The sequence below is a fragment of the Cordyceps fumosorosea genome, assembly GCF_001636725.1.
Source record: "Cordyceps fumosorosea ARSEF 2679 chromosome Unknown scaffold_4, whole genome shotgun sequence".
NCBI lineage: Eukaryota > Fungi > Ascomycota > Sordariomycetes > Hypocreales > Cordycipitaceae > Cordyceps > Cordyceps fumosorosea.
The window spans coordinates 1031897-1051154 of NW_017387304.1; the positions used below are offsets into that span (position 1 = coordinate 1031897).

General features: G+C 53.8%; 6 protein-coding genes across 6 annotated transcripts; 2 read left to right on the top strand and 4 right to left on the bottom strand.

Moving 5' to 3' along the window:
* Positions 1-824: 824 nt before the first annotated feature.
* On the bottom strand, positions 825-2834 carry ISF_02510 (FAD binding domain-containing protein; the record flags this gene model as incomplete). The annotated part of the gene is made up of 4 exons (XM_018846116.1): positions 825-1105; positions 1504-1824; positions 1902-2193; positions 2316-2834. The coding sequence occupies 4 exons, from the start codon at positions 2832-2834 to the stop codon at positions 825-827; spliced, it is 1413 nt and encodes a 470-aa protein (XP_018706823.1).
* A 1905-nt stretch (positions 2835-4739) lies between these two features.
* Positions 4740-5665, bottom strand: ISF_02511 (60S ribosomal protein L8; the record flags this gene model as incomplete). The annotated part of the gene is made up of 3 exons (XM_018846117.1): positions 4740-5450; positions 5507-5581; positions 5648-5665. The coding sequence occupies 3 exons, from the start codon at positions 5663-5665 to the stop codon at positions 4740-4742; spliced, it is 804 nt and encodes a 267-aa protein (XP_018706824.1).
* A 701-nt stretch (positions 5666-6366) lies between these two features.
* ISF_02512 (VEG136 protein) lies at positions 6367-7542 on the top strand (the record flags this gene model as incomplete). Its single annotated transcript, XM_018846118.1, has 1 exon — positions 6367-7542. The coding sequence occupies one exon, from the start codon at positions 6367-6369 to the stop codon at positions 7540-7542; it is 1176 nt and encodes a 391-aa protein (XP_018706825.1).
* A 225-nt stretch (positions 7543-7767) lies between these two features.
* ISF_02513 (hypothetical protein) lies at positions 7768-8210 on the bottom strand (the record flags this gene model as incomplete). The annotated part of the gene is made up of 4 exons (XM_018846119.1): positions 7768-7788; positions 7844-7942; positions 8009-8101; positions 8163-8210. The coding sequence occupies 4 exons, from the start codon at positions 8208-8210 to the stop codon at positions 7768-7770; spliced, it is 261 nt and encodes an 86-aa protein (XP_018706826.1).
* A 660-nt stretch (positions 8211-8870) lies between these two features.
* Positions 8871-12128, top strand: ISF_02514 (Acyl-CoA N-acyltransferase; the record flags this gene model as incomplete). Its single annotated transcript, XM_018846120.1, has 1 exon — positions 8871-12128. The coding sequence occupies one exon, from the start codon at positions 8871-8873 to the stop codon at positions 12126-12128; it is 3258 nt and encodes a 1085-aa protein (XP_018706827.1).
* Positions 12129-12741: 613 nt separating this feature from the next.
* Positions 12742-19067, bottom strand: ISF_02515 (nucleoporin SONB; the record flags this gene model as incomplete). Its single annotated transcript, XM_018846121.1, has 6 exons — positions 12742-12852; positions 12917-14512; positions 14564-14794; positions 14919-18682; positions 18768-18869; positions 18965-19067. 6 exons carry the CDS (start codon positions 19065-19067, stop codon positions 12742-12744), a joined length of 5907 nt encoding a protein of 1968 aa, XP_018706828.1.
* Positions 19068-19258: the final 191 nt, after the last annotated feature.

The following is a 19258-nucleotide window of genomic DNA, read 5'->3' on the forward strand; positions in this document are numbered from 1 at the left end:
TTTTTTTTTGGAAAGCGTCTGTATGTAAGTTTTCCTTTCTTAAAAAAGAAAAAAAAAAAAAAACAACCTTCCGATAAAACCCTTGTTGGGGGCCGGGGACGCCTCAGCTGGCCAGAGCACCTTGAATAACACACAGACGATATTGATGAACCGGGAAGGTGGGAAGGGAAGAATACAAGCGAGAAACGCCACAACCAAGCCCCTCCAGGTCTGCCGATCATGTGGCGGCGGGCTTTTCTGGGAACTTGGGCGGGCTTGGGATTGTGGAAACTTGAATGGGCGGGCGCATCCATCTGTGTGTGGATGAGCCTTTTTTGATGGGTTCCCTTCTCCCTCCCCATTGCCGTTGTGGGAATTTGAGGCGCAATCTGGGCTCGGGCGCGATAAAACACAAAACGGTTGTCCCACCAGCACATGCAATACAGTCAGTAATAGGATAAATGTGAAGAAACGTGAGTCGAAATTCATTTTTGATTTCTTACAATCATCATGTGATTTTAGTCTTGACGGTCCATGCTACTGTACTGAGATTCGTTTGTTGAAACAAACCGTGGCGGTTGACTTTTGTCTATTCACACAGGTGTATTGAAGGAAGGCAGAGCAACCAGCCAGCCAACCAACCAACCAACACGCCTCAGTATGGCTCAGCCTTCGCGCATCGCCCCATTTACCACGTTCACCGTGTTTCATGTAGAATTCACGGCGCCGGTGCCGTGCTCCAAGAAAAGCAGCTCTATATGCTAAACCATCAAGAAACCGCCAAAAGAGACATTCCTCGTACCACGGCCACCACCACCCGCGAATGGCCTGACCCGGCCCAGCCTTCAGCTGGGCTCCTCGTAGTCGAGGTCCTTGACGCGCGGCGTCAGCAGGGGGCTCTTCAGGCTCATCCCGGCAAAGTCGTGCGCGTCGTGGCCAGCCTGTCGCGAGGCGAAGATGCCCGGCCGCGCGCGGGAAATCACCGACGCCTCGTACCGCGACAGCGCCTCGCGCAGCTCTGCCGTGTTGTTGGTCGTGCCGTTGAGCTTGTTGAGCAGCTGCGGCACCACGTGTCGATCAAAGTCCTCAGCGTCGGCCAGCGCGTGGTTGGCACCGTCGCCTCGGACTTGATGATGGTAGGTAAGAAAGTTAGCCTCGGTACATGGATCATGAATTTGTCATTTTTCTTCCTCATTTTTTTTTTCCTTTTTCTGATAGGATGACGTTTTCTTGTGCGACAGAAGCTGAGCCCGCGTCTTCTTTCCTTGTTCGTTCCCTGCATGTCTCGCCTATTTTGGGCAGCACCGAGACAAGAAGAGCCGCTAGTGAGCGTTGGCACCTGCATTGCATCCCTCGGCATGCAGACAAGAACCGATAACGCAATGCAGGAGAACGGACCCCCCTCGACCGAGTCCTCGGGACCCGGACCCTTTCAATAGTGCGGAAGAAAAAGAAACAACAAGAAAAAAGCAACAAGGAAATCGACGGCAGATGGTAGCACGACAAAGAAAAGAAAAGACTTACACATGGTCATCACATGAAGCGAGTCGCCCATCAACACTGCGCGTCCCTTGGAGCGCAGGTCTTTGGGCGGCACCCAGTCCATAAGCTTCAGTCCCTTGACCTCGTCGTCGTCGCGCACCTTGATTCCCAAAGACCGGAACGGCTCCGCCCACGACTCGGCGATGCTCCTGAAGAGCGCCGCGCGCTCCGCGTTCGTCTCCGGGATCGCCGTCGGCTCCCCCTCCGGGCCCCGAAAGCTTCCCGCCGCCTCGAGCCACGAGATGCAGATTTGCAGCAGGTAATTCCCCGTGCTCTCCTCCGTGTTGCCCGGCGCGTCGAGAACTACAAGTTGAACGGTTGTTTTAGTTGTGAAAAGACACACACACGCAAGTTCTGCCTGGGAACGGACGGGAACGTACTGCTAAAGTAGCCAAACGAGTTGTCGTGTGAGCTGGTGCCGTGCAGGAAGAACGGGTCCATCTTGAGAAGCTCCGAGATCTCGTCGGGCGTGCAGGTCAGCTTGACGCCCATCATGCGGATCGGTAGCGTGTTGGTGTGCTCCTGGTCCTGCTGGGCAAAAATTTGTCGCCGGAGGAGCGACTTGGCGCCGTCGCAGGCGACGAGGAGACTGCCCTCGACGGATGCGCCGTTGGCGAAGTGTGCCGTGATGGACTCTCCATGGTCCTCAGACGATGCAAAAGACATGTTCCACTATACCGATGTTAGCATCTACTGTCACGTATACATATGGCGCGTCGTTGGCGTCAGTGATGCGGAGCCAGTCGTTGCAGCAGGCGGAAGTCAACAGAACGAGCCTTTTTTCCGTTTCTTACCTCAATGTCGAGATTGGTCGCCAGCAGGCTCCGCAGACGCTGCCGAGTCACCCTCAGCCGAGCCGTCTCCGGGGCCGGCGGCGCGGCGGCGATGCGCTCCGCCGTAGTCAGGTCGTAGTACGGGAAGCGGGAGACGGCGCCGGCCTCGACAGCCGCGCGGTCGACGCACGCGGCGCGACGCAGGACGTCGGGCTCGCCGAGGCCCTCGGGCAGCAGTGCGCGTAGCGCCGGCAGCGCCCAGTTGAGCGTCAGGCCCCAGCCGACGCCGCGGGTGGTGAAGTCGGCGTCGCGCTCGAAGACGCGCGCGGGCACGCCGCGGCGGCGCAGCGACTGCGCGAGGAGCAGGCCGCTGGGGCCGGCGCCGACGATGAGGACCGGGAGGATGGCCGCGCCGGTCGGCTGTGGTGGTGATGCGGCGCCGTTGATGCCGTTGGCGGTGACGGCGATCTTGTTACTGTCGCAGATACCGGCGGCGGCAGTGGCGCTGTGGCTGGTGATGGCTGTAGCATCGTCACCCATGGCCGCGACTTAAACACGAGAGAACAGACGGAGGAGGGCTCTGTATCAAATTGAAAGCTTCCCTATCCAATGATGACCGCTAAGTCTGCCACCGACTTTTTTTTCTTTCTTGGTGGCTGAGAATGGGCAGCGTGGGGAGACGAAGAATGTACCGGATTCTAACAAACCCACGATATGTGATCGCGTGAAGTTTTCGAATGGCGCCAATTGGGAATACAGATAGACGATGATGGAATGAAATGAAGATTTTTTTTTTTTCGAACGAAGCGTACATGACAGCTGTCAGCCTAGGTGGCTAGCCAGCCGAACGAAAAGATGACAGTAATCATCGCGGGTCTCACTAAAGGCGAAGCAGCGAGCGAGCGAGCCTTCCTTGATAGCCTTGCCCCATTGACTTAGTAACTAAAAGGTGTTTTTTTTCCTTCCTCTTCTCGGGAATATCGCCGAGCTTTCCGGAACCGAGACGGAGCCTAAATAAATTTCTTCACGAGTTATTTAGTTTGTTGCAAGCACACGCCAAAAAATCAACAGTAGGCAAAATGCCCAACCGGCTCCGAGCCGGCTCCGTGCAAACTGCAGCTATGTATGTACGTACCCTGTAGCTCCCTTGTCTACTTGGACAGCACTGCCGTCGGTCGCCTGTGCATATTCAGCGTGGGCAGTATTATACCATTAGGTCAATGGCCCCCTTCTCTTTGCTTTTTTTTTTTTAACTTGACCTATGTTAACAATCAAGCTCTTTCCATATGCGCTGGCCTCGCTTTGCATTCGGCTCACAAGCTAGACGACTCGTCTTCATCCTCCTATGGTTTCAGGAAACTCCACACGCGTCGCCCATTCGCCAAGCACAGTGAACGGAGTATCGCCTCGAACAGTGCCACGTTGTAAAACCCATCCATCTGTATGCACATATGCTGTAGTCCTCTGCTCTGACCCCTGCCGAAACGGGAAGGCTACGGGAGCAGTAATCGAAGGCCTAATGCAGAAGCTTGTGCAAAGATGCGCCCATGCCGACTGTACTTTTGATTTGCTCTTCTTTGCAAACAAGCAATCGTTGAGCAAAACTGCGATGCTATTTACCACTCACGTTTGTTAGAGGAGGTTATCGACCCAATATCTGCCCTGCAGATACGCAAGAAGCATTTGTGAGGGAGGAGTCTGACGAAAGGTCTCCTCCTTGGCCCCTCATCATTATTGGCGAAGATTCAGATTAGAGAGAAAACAAACTATCCTCGAAATGACTGTCAATCTCTAGGAGCTCAGCCAGAGACACGTCACCAGTTGGTACGAGGGCTTTGGCATGCATCCACCTGTACAAGCCATTGACTGGGGGGCATCTTGGCTCTTTTATACATCTCGTACGATAGAAAGACATTTGAGTCACCCCAGGCTCGCTGATTTGCTGATGTCACAATATAGGCAATGTGTGATGACGGTGACGATGCTGATAACAGTGGTGAGAATAGTGGCGATAATGACGATACCATCGACAGTGATAACGTCCAGGGCAATATTGTTATGAACTTGCATAGAGAGCTTGGGTATGGGGAAGGCATGTTAAGGCTAGATTTTCCAATCCTGTACTCGATCGAGCAGTCGTCGCGACGTCTAACTAGCAAGCGCTTCACAGCTCAGGATTAGCCGAGCCAAAGACATTCAGTTTGCAACCACGCTCATCGAAAAAAAAAAAAAGGTCAGATCGATAGTAGGTAGTTAGTAGGATATGTTGTTGACGAAACAATCACAGCTATAGCGTTGTGTACGCATCGCATAGCGCTCACATTGGCAAATACGTTGATAGATCATATGGCTTAACATTTTATTCATTTTTTTGTCATGACCTAACCTGGCAACACCGTTGATCCCGTTTTAAAAAACCCAATGCATGAACGGGTATTACATTGCTTAAATCTTGGTGGCAGCCTCGAGAGCCTTCTGCTTCTTCAGGGTGCGCATCTGGGCCTTGGCGCCCATGATACCACCACCCCACTGTCTGCGGGCCTGATCGTGCTTGTCCATGAAGCCGTCCTTGATGGTGGAAACGAGCTTGGAGAGCTCAGTCTTGTCCTCGGAGCGGACCTCGGTGACGGCGAGGATGGCAGCGGTCTTCTTGTGGACGACCGTGCCGAGACGGGCCTTGCCCTTGACAACGGCATAGGGGACGCCCATCTTCTTGCAGAGAGAGGGGATGAAGACGACGAGCTCAATGGGGTCGACGTCGTTGGGGATCAGGACCAGCGAGGCCTTCTTGTTCTCGATGAGGCCGACGACGTGGTTGAGACCGTACTTGACGGTGTAGGGCTTCTTGGAGACGTCCTCCTTCTTCTTGCCCTCCTTGATGGCGGTGGCCTCCTTCAGGAGACGCTCCTTCTTCTCAGCCTTGGTCTCGGGGCGGTACTTGTTCAGGAGCTTGAAGGCCTGAGCGGCGGTGTTCTTGTCGAGGACGTGGGAGAACTGGGAGATCGCCGGGGGGACCTTGACGCGCATCTGAAGGATCTTCTTCTGGCGCTGGAGGCGGACGTACTCGGGCCACTTAACCATGCGGGACAGGTTGCGCTTGGGCTGGATGTCCTGGCCGATGCCGAAGTTGCGAGGGCGGCGCTCGATGAGAGGGTTCTGCGCTGGTTAGCGGCATGTCGAGTCGACGACCAGGTTTTGGAAATGCGACATACCTTAGGAGCCTTCTTGGAGCCAGCCTTTCCCTGAGGGAAAGGGGCGGGGGCGGCCTTCTTGCCAGATTTGGGGGGCTGTCATTGAGAAAAGAAGACATCAGCATTGTGCTCTACCAAGCAGGTCTTCTCTGAACTCTAAACGAGACACGCATCGGCCATTGCATTTCTGCGCCGGCACGTATGCGATGATCTCCAGCCAAGTCAATCCCATTGAAACCAATCCTTCTCGATGTGATATCGTGGAGGAAAAAATTTCGATCGGGATGTGTGTGGTATTGTTGCCGGCGCCGGCGACGACGAGGGTGAATCGGTATCGCTTCGAGCGCACGGCATCAATTGTGCCGAAGCACAGTTGACTCACAAAACTGCGGCCATGAGAGATAGAGAGGTTATTCCATGTTCAAGTACTCACCATTTTGACTGTTGGGCGGTGATGCTCTGGGGTGTGCTTAAGCAAAAGTCAAGAGGCCCTTTGCGGATGGGGTGAAAAGCAGACAAGACTGAAATTGCGCTGGTGGGCGAAAAATTAGGGCTTTCAGTGGGCCAGTGCCACAGTTTGTGGGTCCACCTTTCTTCGCTTCTACCCGTGGCTGGTGATGCTGTGGCTGTGCATCACGTGAAGTTGTGATGCGCGTGGCGCGAAGTGGCTTACCCTGTACAATGTTCGGCGCTTCAAAATTTGTGGCAGTCCTCTCTACGTGTGACTCAACTCCCATCGTACGCGATACGCTGTTCAGCATTTGAGTGGGAAGGCTAGACTTCGTCGCCTTGCTGCATACATCTTCCTGGTAGATCCTGGTTCCCTCCGGGATCTTCTGCCCTGTCCCCGGACCGTCCACTCTTACTCGAAAGATTTTACCATGCCACCCTCACCATGCATGAGGTGTAACTCACAAAAGGCCGTCGTTAAGAGGCCGAAGAACCACCACAAGCTCTGCAAAGATTGCTTCCTAGCAGTGTTTGAAGATGAAGTGCACCATACGATTATTTCATCCAGGTTATTTATACGAGGCGAAAAGGTCGCCATAGGTGCATCGGGTGGCAAAGATTCAACAGTTCTTGCATCGGTTCTCAAGACACTGAACGAAAGACATGATTATGGCCTTGACCTCGTGCTGCTCAGCGTAGACGAAGGTATCAAGGGATACAGAGATGATTCTCTAGAAACCGTGAAACGCAACGCGGTTCAATATGAAATGCCCCTCAAGATTGTTGGTTACGACACGCTATATGGCTGGACCATGGACCAAGTTGTCGAGACCATTGGAAAGAAGGGAAACTGCACATACTGTGGTGTTTTTAGACGACAAGCACTTGATCGCGGCGCGAAATTGCTAGAGATCAAGCATGTTGTCACCGGACACAACGCGGATGATGTCGCCGAAACAGTCCTCATGAACCTCCTCCGGGGAGACCTTTCCCGCCTCTCAAGAAGCACCAGTATTGTTACAGGGAACTCATCTAACGACGTCAAGAGAAGCAAGCCGCTCAAATACGCGTACGAAAAGGAGATTGTTCTCTACGCACACCACAAAAAGCTGGACTACTTCAGCACCGAATGCATCTACAGCCCCGAGGCCTTCCGTGGGACGGCGAGAAGTTTAATTAAGAACCTAGAGAAAGTCCGCCCCAGTGCTATTCTTGATATCGTCCGCAGCGGCGAAGATCTGGCCCGCCTGACCCCGGACAAGGGCCAGGCAGCATGCGCGTGTGACGATAGCGAGGGCAGCGGTGGCTGCGGCTCTGCGAATGCGGCAACATCTGGAAGTGAGTTGGCGCAAATGGAGGCTAGCATCAAGCAACAAAATGACAATACGGCACTTGAGACCGAGGTCATATCCAAACCCAAGGAGGACACGGTCAAGCTTCCAATCCGACCAAGACAGCGCAAAGGCCAAAGACGAGAGGCAGTACCCGGTCAGCTGCAGACCCTCGGTCGCTGTATCCGATGCGGCTATATGTCGAGTCAAGAAATTTGCCAGGCATGCACATTGGTAGAGCGACTCAATAAAAATAGAGCAGATATAGCAATATAATGACAACGCCAGCCGAGGTCCGCCCAACTTCACTGGCCATTTCTGGACAAAGAAACTGACTTGCGATATCCTGCATGACGAGTAATGTTTCTAATTTTTGTATTTTTTTTATTATCGCCGGTATGGCCCCCAGCTGACAAGGCTTCAGTATGTACATGTGGCGGCAGTTCGCCATCGCACCCAGTGGATGAACATTTATTCGATTCTGCGACTTGTTCGATTCGTCTAGTTGTAGCGCTTTTCGAGCTGCCAAGAGTTAGCATGATGGGCTGTGAGTAGGAAGAGACTCGCTCAAGCTAACCTTCCACCCATTCGAGTATTCGAACCCAAATGGAGCCTCGGGCTTGTCCGTTTGCCCACGCGGTCTCCCTGTGAGACGGTTATCGCGCTCCATCATTTGCTATGTTGCATGTTAGCGCTAATTGATGCACAGGCAATCCGAGATCGAGAAATGAGCGAGGCTCACCTTGTCCCACTGGTCGAGGGAATAGCGAGGACGCTTGCCGTCATTTTGCCAGGTGCGGATAGCAGCGAGACCGGTTCCGGTGGCACCAAACATCTAGAGCGAGCCCATTAACTTCCATAAACCGTATCGGAGGCAGCTATTATCGACAACATACGACAACCATGATGGCGTACGGGAGCAGAGTCTCGAAGGGGACAGGCATGTTTGCGATTTGGCGTCGGCGCGGAGTAGATCAATGCGTAAGGATCAATTTAATTGACTGCTGAAGAAGAGCCTCCCTTCAGCTGGTGAGCGGATCGATAGCGTGGCTGCGGTTGTTGTCCTGTCAAGCGGGCGGGTGACAATTCCGTCAAGGTCAAAGGCTCGCGGTCCTTGACTTTAGTTCAGGACAGTGCATGCCTGAGGCTTCCACAATCTACAAAGAGACGGGTGCTGCGCGACTGTACAGTTAGCGCAGGGAGAAATGCGCACGGTCCGTTAGGTGGGAAAATGCCCCGTCAGCACGAGGCATCAGATCGCGCGCACTGTACGCCGCTAACCGCGACAGTGGCACAGTGAAGAGGATCGGAGACGCGACAGCCTGTCCTAGGGCACATTCGCGACCAACTCCCTCAACAAGGCAAGGATTGCGCAAGCTGCATCTGAACGGTAAGATTCCAAGTGCTGCATCAAGTGCCCCGGGCTGACTCGAAGTCTATGAAGCTCGCCTATTCGTTCGTTGATGAGAACCTCGCCGTCGCAACGACAGGATGCCTGCAGCGTGTCGCAGTCCTAGAACCAGTCGCAGGCTACGAAATTGACCGATATGCGCACGCAATAATAGTTTGGAACTCGTCAGTGGAACTCGTTAGCCGAAAACAGAATGGCGAGCGCCCAAGACATGGAAGAACAGCTCCAACAAAGCGTCATGATCTCAGAGGATGGGGCGTACGACTCCTCATCTGGCCCTGGCGTAGCGAATGCAATCTTCCGTAATGGCGACGACGAAATGAGCGACCGTGATGCATCCGGAGAAGAAATCGAAGAGGGGGATGAGGATGCCGAGGGAGAGGAAGACAATGACCTTCTTCAACAACAAATCAACGCCGGACACGAATCAATAGTTGCCAGCGCAAAGCCCCCGACTGACGGCGACGATGACGAAGACGACGAAGAAGAAAAAGAAGAAGAAGAAAGAGAAGGGGAAGAGGGGAATTCTGATGAAGATGAGGATGTCGATCTTGTCAAAATACGACCCGAATCCGACGATGAAGGCGACAGCGAAGCTTCAACGCACGAGAGCGAGGCCGACGACGAAGAGGGAGCTGCCTGGGAGGAAGAAGTTGACGAGCGGGAAGAAGAAGATGCGTCCGTCGCTGGCCCCAGCAATGCCTGTATTTTTTGCAAGCAAGATGAGGAGGATGACCCGAGCGAAGACTTTGAAGCATACCTGTCGTGCAAACGATGCAGTGACCACGCGCACCAGCAATGTGCTCGCGAAGCAGCAGCGATGACAGAAGACAATGACGCACAAAGTTGGAAATGTCCAGATTGCGTCGATAAATCATCTGATGACGAAGACGATGCCGAAGCTGACAGCGTGGCTGCTTCCGACGCAAAAGCATCACAAGTAAGCGGTGGCACTGGCACTGTGTCTCGCGCCGGTCGCAAGAGAAAATCCTCACCGCTGCAAGATGAAGACGAGGATGACGTTATTACCGTCCGAAAGCGTCGGCGGAACTTGTCCACCGAAGCCAATTCGACACAGGATACGGATGGCAACAGTCACAAGCGGGGTCGCACGCCCAGACACAAGTCCACTCAGCAGCGTCTCGTTACAACGGAGAAGCGCTCGAGACATTCCTTGATTCTGAAGTTCCACGTTCGGCCTGGAAACCTCAAGGAGTTCCTCTCCCGTCGGCGCCGGGACCGGAAGCGTCCCAGCACTGTCCGAACGCCACGCTCAATTGCCCAGCAATCCTCTTCGGTTGGATTTGACGTACCGATATCTGCCATGCCGACACCATTCAGCTCAGATGTGTACTCTCAACCCTTCTATTCATTCTTTGATAAAGAGACGGATGAAGCAAAGGGCAAGCCGTACGGTGGCATCTTGACAGAGGCGGAAGCAGACACGTCCAAGACATTTCCCACAGCTGACGACCGCAAACGCTTCGACAAAGCGAAGCAACAAGCGGAAGATGAGTGGCGGGCTCGTGTGCTCGCGATGCAAGCAGAACAAGACATGCCTGTGCGACGCCACAAGAAGAACAGCGACCACGCGAGCCAAATCGAATGTATCGAGTTTGGCGGCTGGGAGATTGAAACTTGGTACGCGGCGCCATACCCTGCCGAGTATAGCAGAAACCGAGTCCTCTACATATGCGAATTCTGTCTCAAATATATGAACTCGGATTATGTCGCGTGGAGACATAAGCTGAAATGCGGTACGAAGCACCCACCTGGCGACGAGATTTACAGGCATGAATCAATTTCAGTATTTGAAGTGGACGGCCGCAAGCACCCAGTGTATTGCCAGAACCTGTGTCTTCTGGCCAAGCTATTTCTTGGCTCCAAGACGCTGTACTATGACGTGGAGCCTTTCCTATTTTACGTCTTGTGCGAATACGATGACTGCGGATATCATTTTGTCGGCTACTTTTCGAAGGAGAAACGAGCAAGCAGTCAGAACAACGTTTCGTGTATTTTGACTCTCCCGATTCACCAACGCAAAGGCTATGGCAATTTGCTGATTGACTTTTCCTACCTACTTACGAGAGTCGAGAAGAAGACTGGCTCGCCAGAGAAACCTCTCTCCGACATGGGTCTGGTGTCATACAGGAACTACTGGCGGCTCCGCCTCTGTCGTTACTTTCTGGACATAGTTGAATCCGCAGAGTTCAAAACGAACGGACTAAGTATCAAACAGATGTCGGATGACACTGGCATGACGCCGGATGATGTCATTTCTGCGCTCGAGGGGCTCAGAGCTCTCGTCCGTGACCCCGAAACAAAACTTTACGCCTTCCGAATAGACCTGGAATATTGCCGAAGTTACTGGGAAAAATGGGAAAGCAAAGGCTACGTTAGGCTCAAATCCGAGGCCTTGGTTTGGACCCCATACGTGATGGGTAGATCCAATGCCGTTAATTTCGAATTTGGACCCCCAATCAACGCCATTGCTCCGCGCGAGGACGATGAAGCCAAGTTGTTGGAGGGGTCGAATGGTGAGAGCACCGAAAAGTCAGAGCAGACGAATGGGGATAAGACTCAAGATGCTGCTGATCAAGAGGAACCCGTACCGGCGCCGGCAGCATCCATTGAAAAAGCTGAGCCGGAAGAGAAGCCCATCAAGCCTGAGGATGAGCTGATGCGGGATGCTGACGAGGAAGATGTCGTGAGGACGTGGGACGCCGCCTACAAAGACATCCCGCCCACTCGATTTGAAGTCTTCCCTGCCGTCGGTGGAAACCGTCGCGACCGACGGCGCCGCGCCTCGACCAACAACGGCGTCCCTCGAAAACGTGGTCGGCCGCCGCTGAACCGCGCCCGGAGTAGCTCTTCCCGGCGGAAAGGCGGCGGCACCGGCCGCGGCCCAGGCCGCTTCCCTAAGGGAACTAAGAAGTCGGACTACGGCAACGCGGACAGCGGCCCAGGGCTGCCACCCGGCTGGAAACCCGACGCGGCCCATCACGCCCAGACCAACGGCGACAGCGTCGGTGTGGCTGTAGAGGAGGAGGAGTCCGCCAAGGATCAGGTGGAGGTTCAGCTGCTTGGGCCGAACGGGGATGGCGGCCGCGCCGCTGTCAACGAAGTCGAGGAGGAGGAGGAAGAGGAGGAGGAGTCCGCCGTAGAGTCTGGTGCCGATCAGGACGAAGACGAGGAAGAGGAGCCAGAAGCGGAAGATGACGACGAAGAAGAGGACGAAGAGGACGAAGAGGACGAAGAGGACGACAACGAGCAAGGTGAGGAAGAGGAGGACCAGCGAGAAAGCGAAAGGCGAGAGGACGGTGATGGTGATGGGGAGGAGGAGCAAGTGGCGGTAGCGGAAGGAGAAGAAGAACACAAGGGGCCAGGGGAGGAACGGAAAGGGCAGGAAGAAGAGGAAGGGGACGTCGACGCTTCTGGCGAGGAAGAGTAATGTCCATGGACACAAACTATGTTGTATTCGTATATTTACTACGGTGATGGCGCTTTGGATTTGCGAATTCTTTGCTTTTTAGGAGGTACAGGGGCGTCTGGATCGACTTTTGTACGATGATAGGGCGAAACTTGGTCAGGATACGGGGTATGATATCAATTGGAATTGTTGAATGCTTTTGCTTTCTTTGCTAAAGTGTCTGCTGGTTAACGGAGACAAACGGAGCCGGCTTTTACGTTAACCATGACATACACACCCAAGGTGAACGACAATGACCAAGCCGCCAAAACAAGACACTTTGAAGAAGAAATAATATCCTATCTAATTTTACTATAAGTATTCTACATAAAGCTTTTTGTCTGCGAATTCTCCCCCCGAAAAACACCTTGCAATTTAGCAGCAAGGGGATAAAATGATTTGAAAGAAGAACCAATGCAAGACTGGCACAGCAACGCAGACGCAGACGCAGACGCAACTTCGCCGATTTTTTGCCCATTCTCCTCCATTCCTACATTCCCAAAAGAAATTGCCATTGCGCCCTTTAGGCTACACCTGTATTATCAAAGAAACAAAAAATAACAACTCCCTTCAATCTCGTGAACCCATTTTTCCTTCAGTGAGACATGACCTCGCGATACCTATCGAGACCTAGGTCGACAGAATAGGCAAGAAGTCGGTCCTGTGTCAGCGGCAGTCGCAAGATTCTTGACCGCAGATCCATATCCTGCCAGACTATGTTAGCTTCTATATGTAGGGAGAGCGAGTTACTGTACTATGCAACGACGTACCTGCTTCTTCTGGGCCATCTTGAGAATTTCCCTTGCCGTTTCGTCAGCCATGTCCGAAACCGCGGCATATCGTAGAATTTCCCTGTCGGGACCGCTCTCTCTCATGGAGTTCAGTCCAACGAGCAACCTTTCAAGTAGCGTAGACGGTACGCTCTCATTCTTGCTGCGGTGCTGCATCAAATTGAGGAAGTAGCCATATATTTCACCCCCAAGGGACCATTGCGATATGCTATCCTGGCGGCCCTTGAACTGCGAGATGAGCTCCGATAGACCGGCATAGTTACGCTCCACGATAGCCTGCGGAGCCACCTGGTTCACCAAAACACGGTGCGCTTCCTCATATGAGCCGGCGCGGAGCAGACACTGCACCTCGCCGGAGGCATCCTTCCTCACACTGCGCATGAACAGCGCAAGAGCTTCCCAGATCCAGCTAGCAGGAATCAGGAGCTTCTCGGTAAGCGTAGTGAAGTTGGGTCCGTTCTCAGCGCCGATGCGGTCAGCATGGCGACAAATGTGCTCCTGGAGAGCTTGCTTGCGAGCGCCCGCGTCACGGAGATGCAGCAGGACGAAGGTGGCCTCTAACCATTCGCTAGCACTGGTCAGCTGAGCCGCATAAGCAACAGTTGCAGCATCAGCTTTAATGATGTCGTGCTCTCCATATGCGATGTTGCCGGTTGCCAAAAGAGCCTGTCCGAGTTGCCAGGTGAGGCGGACATCGAGAGGTGACAACTGAGAGTTTTCGGGTCGAAGGATGGCCTCTAGATCCGTGTCCGGCTCAGCGTACAATTGAAGCAAGCCCCAGAGAAGATTCTGGCGCCTGCCGGAGTCTGCATCAAACCAGATAGTTGTAACGCCCTGCTCCACGTACCACGGCTCTGGGAGGTCCTCCTTGTCCTGGTAAATATCATCTTTGAACTTCTTAACCGCAGACCGAGCGTCCTCGTCCTTGTTCAGCGCATACCACAGCCGCATACCAAAGGCCTGTCTCCAGTCAAGGCTAAACTTTTTCGAAATGACAAAGGAGTCCATGCGATCCTCGACTGGCACGTCCTTTAGACCCTCACAAACTGACACGTTGCCACTTAGTATCTCGTAGATTGTTCGGATGGCTTCCGGGAATTCAGACAGCATCTTGGAGTCTTGCCAGGATTTGAGCTGTTCCTTCATCTCTTTTTTGGCTGAGTCGCTAGTATCAATCAAAGACACTAGAGTACTAACACAAAAGTTTCTTCCTTCCAAAAGGTACTTGCAAGCCTCTGTGATACGATGACCAGCAAGACAAGTGACTGCCTTTTCTTCGCTCGAGACAGCTTTGGCGATGGCTGCAGATGAGGCTTGTTCGACAAGCTCGGTCCAAAACGCAGCGAGCTTCTTCCTACGCGCCATGTGCACAGGCATGTTGGGGGTAGATTCATGGCCAAAGAGGATGTTGGCAAGCTCCCACACCTGTTGTTCTTGCAGAACAGCAGGGTCGGTCATATCCTGATGATTGAAAATGTCCTTGAGGCCAGTCGGACGCAGCACAGCGAAAGGTGCTCCGCCAAGCATGTGGACGTCGGTCAGCCGATCCTGAGAGTGCAAGAACTTCGTGGATGACTATTTGACTAATCAGTAAACCGTCGTGCTTCTACGTAGAATTAGGCGTACCTGGTTAGAAAACTTGGCCAGGCAAATACTCTGCTTCTCGCTTTGGATGCTGGTTTTTTGGACGCTCAGAATATCAACATCATCGCGGAGAAGTCGCCGTAACTGGAGCTTCTCGTGCGGTTGAGTGACGACTATCGTTTCGTCTGGTCCCCAGGTGACTCTTGGAGTCCGCTGAGAGGCAAGTTCTTTCTCATCCGCGTCGAAGGACTTGTCGTGTCGGTTATATGGCCACTATTGAAACGAAATTTTTTTAGCATTTATTGGGAATCAAGACTAGGTACAAATTGTTCTTCTCGAGAGAATTCCGTTGGGCAGACGACAAGAAAAGAAATCAGATTGTAACAAGGGCACCAACCTGGGGGAATCCAATTCCTGGGCGAGAAACGCGCACACTTTCGCGGATAGGCTTGGGCTTCTCAAACAATGAGTTCATCAAGTCGATACTGGTGGCAAACCCGCGACTCTTATCCAATGCCGCGTTTGCTACTAAGTTCTCATTCTTGTCTGGGCGGCCCATGCTGCGTCGTCCCCAAACAGAGCCGATGAGGTTGTCGTCCTGCTCGCCACTAGCATTCTTCGACGGCGATTCATTCAATTCTCGAAGCTCCTGTCTGTCACGCTTCATCGGGCTAACAGTCTTTCGTAACATCTCCGTCCAGTCATCGCCATCAGGCACCTCGAGCCGAACAGGACCAGCTGAGTCCTTGATGGCTCGCATTCGGGCTCGAAGGATGCCGCCTGGGATTCCTCTCTTGGCATCCTGCTCATCCTCCGGCGAGGCTTCGAGGAGCTCCGCGGCGTGATGCGGTCCGACTAAAGCTCTCGCCATGTCTTCGTCATCGGACTCGTCATATTCTTCGTCCATGTCAGCAACGTCTTCCATTTCTAGAGACAGCCTGACTTCATTGGGCGCAGAATCCGCGGAGCTAACCCCTAAAAAAGACTGCTCTAGGGGCATATCATCTTCATAGACATCTTCATGCTCATCAAAGGCACCAGGTACAGCCTTGCGGCGAAAAAGTTGTCTGCTGCGCTCGCTCAACACTTCAGTCGTTTCGTCGCGGGTCTTGGCTTGAGGAGTTGCATCAACTGCCATCTCACGTGAGGTTTCAATTTCAGCGTCCGATTCATCGTCGTCAGAGTCGTCCAAGCCATAGGTCGTAAAGTGCTCAACAGAGAAGGCCCAGACACCGCTGTCCTTGTCGTAGCTTTCGAAAGTAGTATCGGGAATGCGTTGCAGGCGCTCAATGTGCTTATTAAACCGTCTGGGATCGCTTGTGACACGCTTCTCACGCCCGCCACGAGGCCAAGATTGCTCCAGAGAGATTCTGGCGGGAACATTGAGGCCCTTGCCCATGGGAGGCTTCTTGGCCGCGATAGGATAGACTGTCGCGGAGCGTGGTTCTAGCTGGATGATGCCACCGCAAATCTCGTCCAAATCTATGCTGCTCAGATCGACCGGAACCTTGAACCTGATTTCACCGACATTGTCACGACTGACTGTGAATGCATCAACCTTCTGTCGTTGAATGCGATTCATAGCTTGCAGCTCCTCCTTGCTCGGTTTCATCCAGTACTGGCCAGGCAGATTATCAAAACCGTTGCTTAGGGTGTTCTCAGAAGCAACATTAGCAGTGGCATTACTGTCCTCTTGCACAACGGCAAGCTCCTTGCCACTGGAGACCTGTTCCATCTCAGGCGACTTGGCACCATTGGTGATAGGCTTAGGCTGGCGAGGGGTATCGTCCACTTCTGTGCCGGGGCTGTCGTTGGATGGCGCTGGAAGAGTGCGGACCGGCGTCGTGGTCTCCTCCGAGTCAACATTGCTCGTGTCGAAGCTGACACGCTTCAGAAGCTTGCGACCAGTGCCGTTGCCTTCGGCCACAGACTTATCCTTCTGGGGGGTGGTGAACAGATCGCTGCGGATCTCGCGATTGATTACAAGTTTCTTGGATCCAGTGCTTCCATACCAGCGGGTATTGGAGCTCGAAGAGAATGCACCTGGAGCGAGGATACTATCCTCACTATTGAAGGTGCGCCGCAGGTTATTCGTCGACATGCTCTTGCTCAGGCTTCCGCTAGAGCTAGATCCAAGGAGACTGCGTCCAAGACCGCTTGGTGTGCTAGAGAGGCTAGCAGGGCTGCCTCCGGGAGTACCATAGCTGCTATAGGAGAAGCCAAAGCCGCGCTTCTGGGGAGTGGCGAAGCGAGAAGCGGAAGCTGGGGCAAGCTTGTACATAGGAAGAATAGAGCTCCGGCGAGGCTTAGAGTTGCCGTTGAGCGGCGTGGCAAGAGGTCCGGGGTTGGGGGATTCGTTTCCACCAAGATTGGAGAAAAGAGCTGGCGTGCCGTAAGCAGAAACGTCGTTTAGGTTGGCAGTGAGGCCCTGGGGAGCATTAACATTTTGCTGAGAATTGCCAAGCAGGGATCCACCAAAGGCTGAGCCTTGCTGGTTCTGCTGATTGTTGGCTGCGCCGAAGAGCGACGAACCCTGCGCTTGATTGTTCTGTGTGCCAAATACGCTGCCACTAGTGGCTTGCGTCGAGGAGCCGAAAAGACCGCTAGGCTTCTGCTGGTTGCTGTTTGCGGCACCGAAGAGACTGCCAGATGTGTTCTGCTGGGCGTTATTGCCAGCATTGCCGAAGAGGCCACCAGCACCGGTGTTGGTCTGGGCATTGGTGCTGGCTCCGAAGAGGCCACCGCCGCTAGCAGGCTTTGCGGCTCCGAACAGACCTCCAGAGGTGTTCTGTCCAAATGCAGAGCCAGCTTGCTGGGTAGTATTGGCGGCATTGCCAAAGAGACCGCCACCGGAATTGTTGGTGGTAGTCGCAGCGCCACTGCCAAAGAGTCCACCTGTCGCGGGCTTGTTCTGGTTTGCGAAAAGGCTGCCACCAGACTGCTGCGTTTGGTTTTGTTGGCCAAAACCACCAAAGGGGGAGGCGGTGTTGCCCTGTTGTTGTTGTTGTTGTTGTGTATTGTTGGTATTTCCGAAAAGACCACCGGACGCTTGCTGGGTATTGGTATTGCTGCTACCAAAGAGACCGCCGCCAGTGTTTGCGGTGTTTGCGGCCCCAAAGGGGCTGGCCGTATTGCCACCGCCAAAGGCTGAGCCGGCATTATTGCTGGTGGCATTCTGGCCGAAGCTGAAACCGGTTCCAGCAGGCTTGTTCTGGTTTGTATTGCCGAAAATACCACCTCCGGTGTTGTTCGCAGGGGCTCCAAATGTGTTACTGGCATTGTTGTTTGTACCGAACCCGCTCGTGGTATTGGGATTGGCGCCCCCAAAAAGACTACTGCCGGTCTGAGTCTGCGCAGCGGTGTTACCAAACATGCCAGTACCGGTAGCAGGCTTCGCCGCGTTGCCGAACAAGCCGCCGCCAGTGTTAGCGTTGGCGGCGGCGGCTCCGAAAGCATTGGTTCCTCCGGAGCCAAAAGCGCCTCCTGTATTGGTGTTGTTAGTGTTACCAAAAAGGCCACTGCCGGTCGTAGTGTTGGCGGTATTGGAACCAAAGGCGCCGCCCGTCTGATTGTTGTTGTTCGTCGCGCCGAACGCGCCGCCAAACCCAGAGGAAACGCCGAACGCGCCCGTCCCGCTGGCGTTCCCATGTTTTCGGCCTTGTAGGTAGTCGACCAGTCGAAGCTCTTCGGGAGACCACTTCTTGTAAGGATCCTGGAAACAAATATTTTGGAAGGCGTTGGATGCTGCAGTCGCTGTAGAGCCATCTTTCTCGGTGAAAGCTTGGAAAGGGGCGACTGCAGTACCCGGGGGGTCACCGCTGGCTACAGCATTGCTTGCTCCGAAGCCTGAGGCGGCACCGAAACCACCAGTCGTGGTGGTGTTGTTGGCGCCGCCGCCAAAGAGAGAATTGCCGGTAGTCGTGGTGCCAAAGCCTGTAGGTTTGCTGCCGCCAAACAAACCACCTGAGGTGTTGTTATTGGCGCCAAAGCCCGAGGTTGTGTTGGCGGTGTTGGTGGCGCCAAACCCCCCGAACGCACTGGTCGTAGAATTCTGGGCAGTCGTGCCGCCAAACATGGAGTTCCCAGTCGTCGTCGCAGGAGCGCCAAAGGCGGGCTTGCTGCCAAAGGCACCACCGGTATTGTTGTTCGTACCGAAGCCGCCTGTAGAAGTTAGTACTCTGCATCGATTCGTGTCGTCACCGAGCTCGCACTGCTGGCCTGAGGAGCCAAAGCTGAGGGAGCTTACCTCCGCTGCCGAAGCCACCGCCAGTATTGGTATTGGTACCAAAGACGCCACCGCCGGTGTTGGAGCCAAAGCCTCCGCCTGTGTTTGCAGCAGCACCGAAGCCTGGGTGAAAAAAACAAGAGTTGGTCAGCACATCACCCATAGTAGGGATGGCTTCGACAGGAGATGGAGGCGCGAAGTGGGCTGGTGGAACGTACCTGTGTTGGTATTGTTATTCTGGCCGAAGGTGCCAAAAGCAGAGGCCTGTTGCTGGTTGTTGTTTTGGCCGAAGCCACCGAAGCCACCACTTCCAAACGACATGATTACGGTCGCTGGAGATGGGCAGGGGGATCAGATGTGGTGCCGTCAGGAGGTGTTGAGGCAAGCTTGCTGACCAGTAGACCTTGCTGAACCTGAACGAGGGAAAAAATCGATGATCGATACGAGTCGCGCGTTATAGATTCATCGACCGCAAAGATGTTGCTGATTCGTTCGAGGGAGCGTAGATGGAT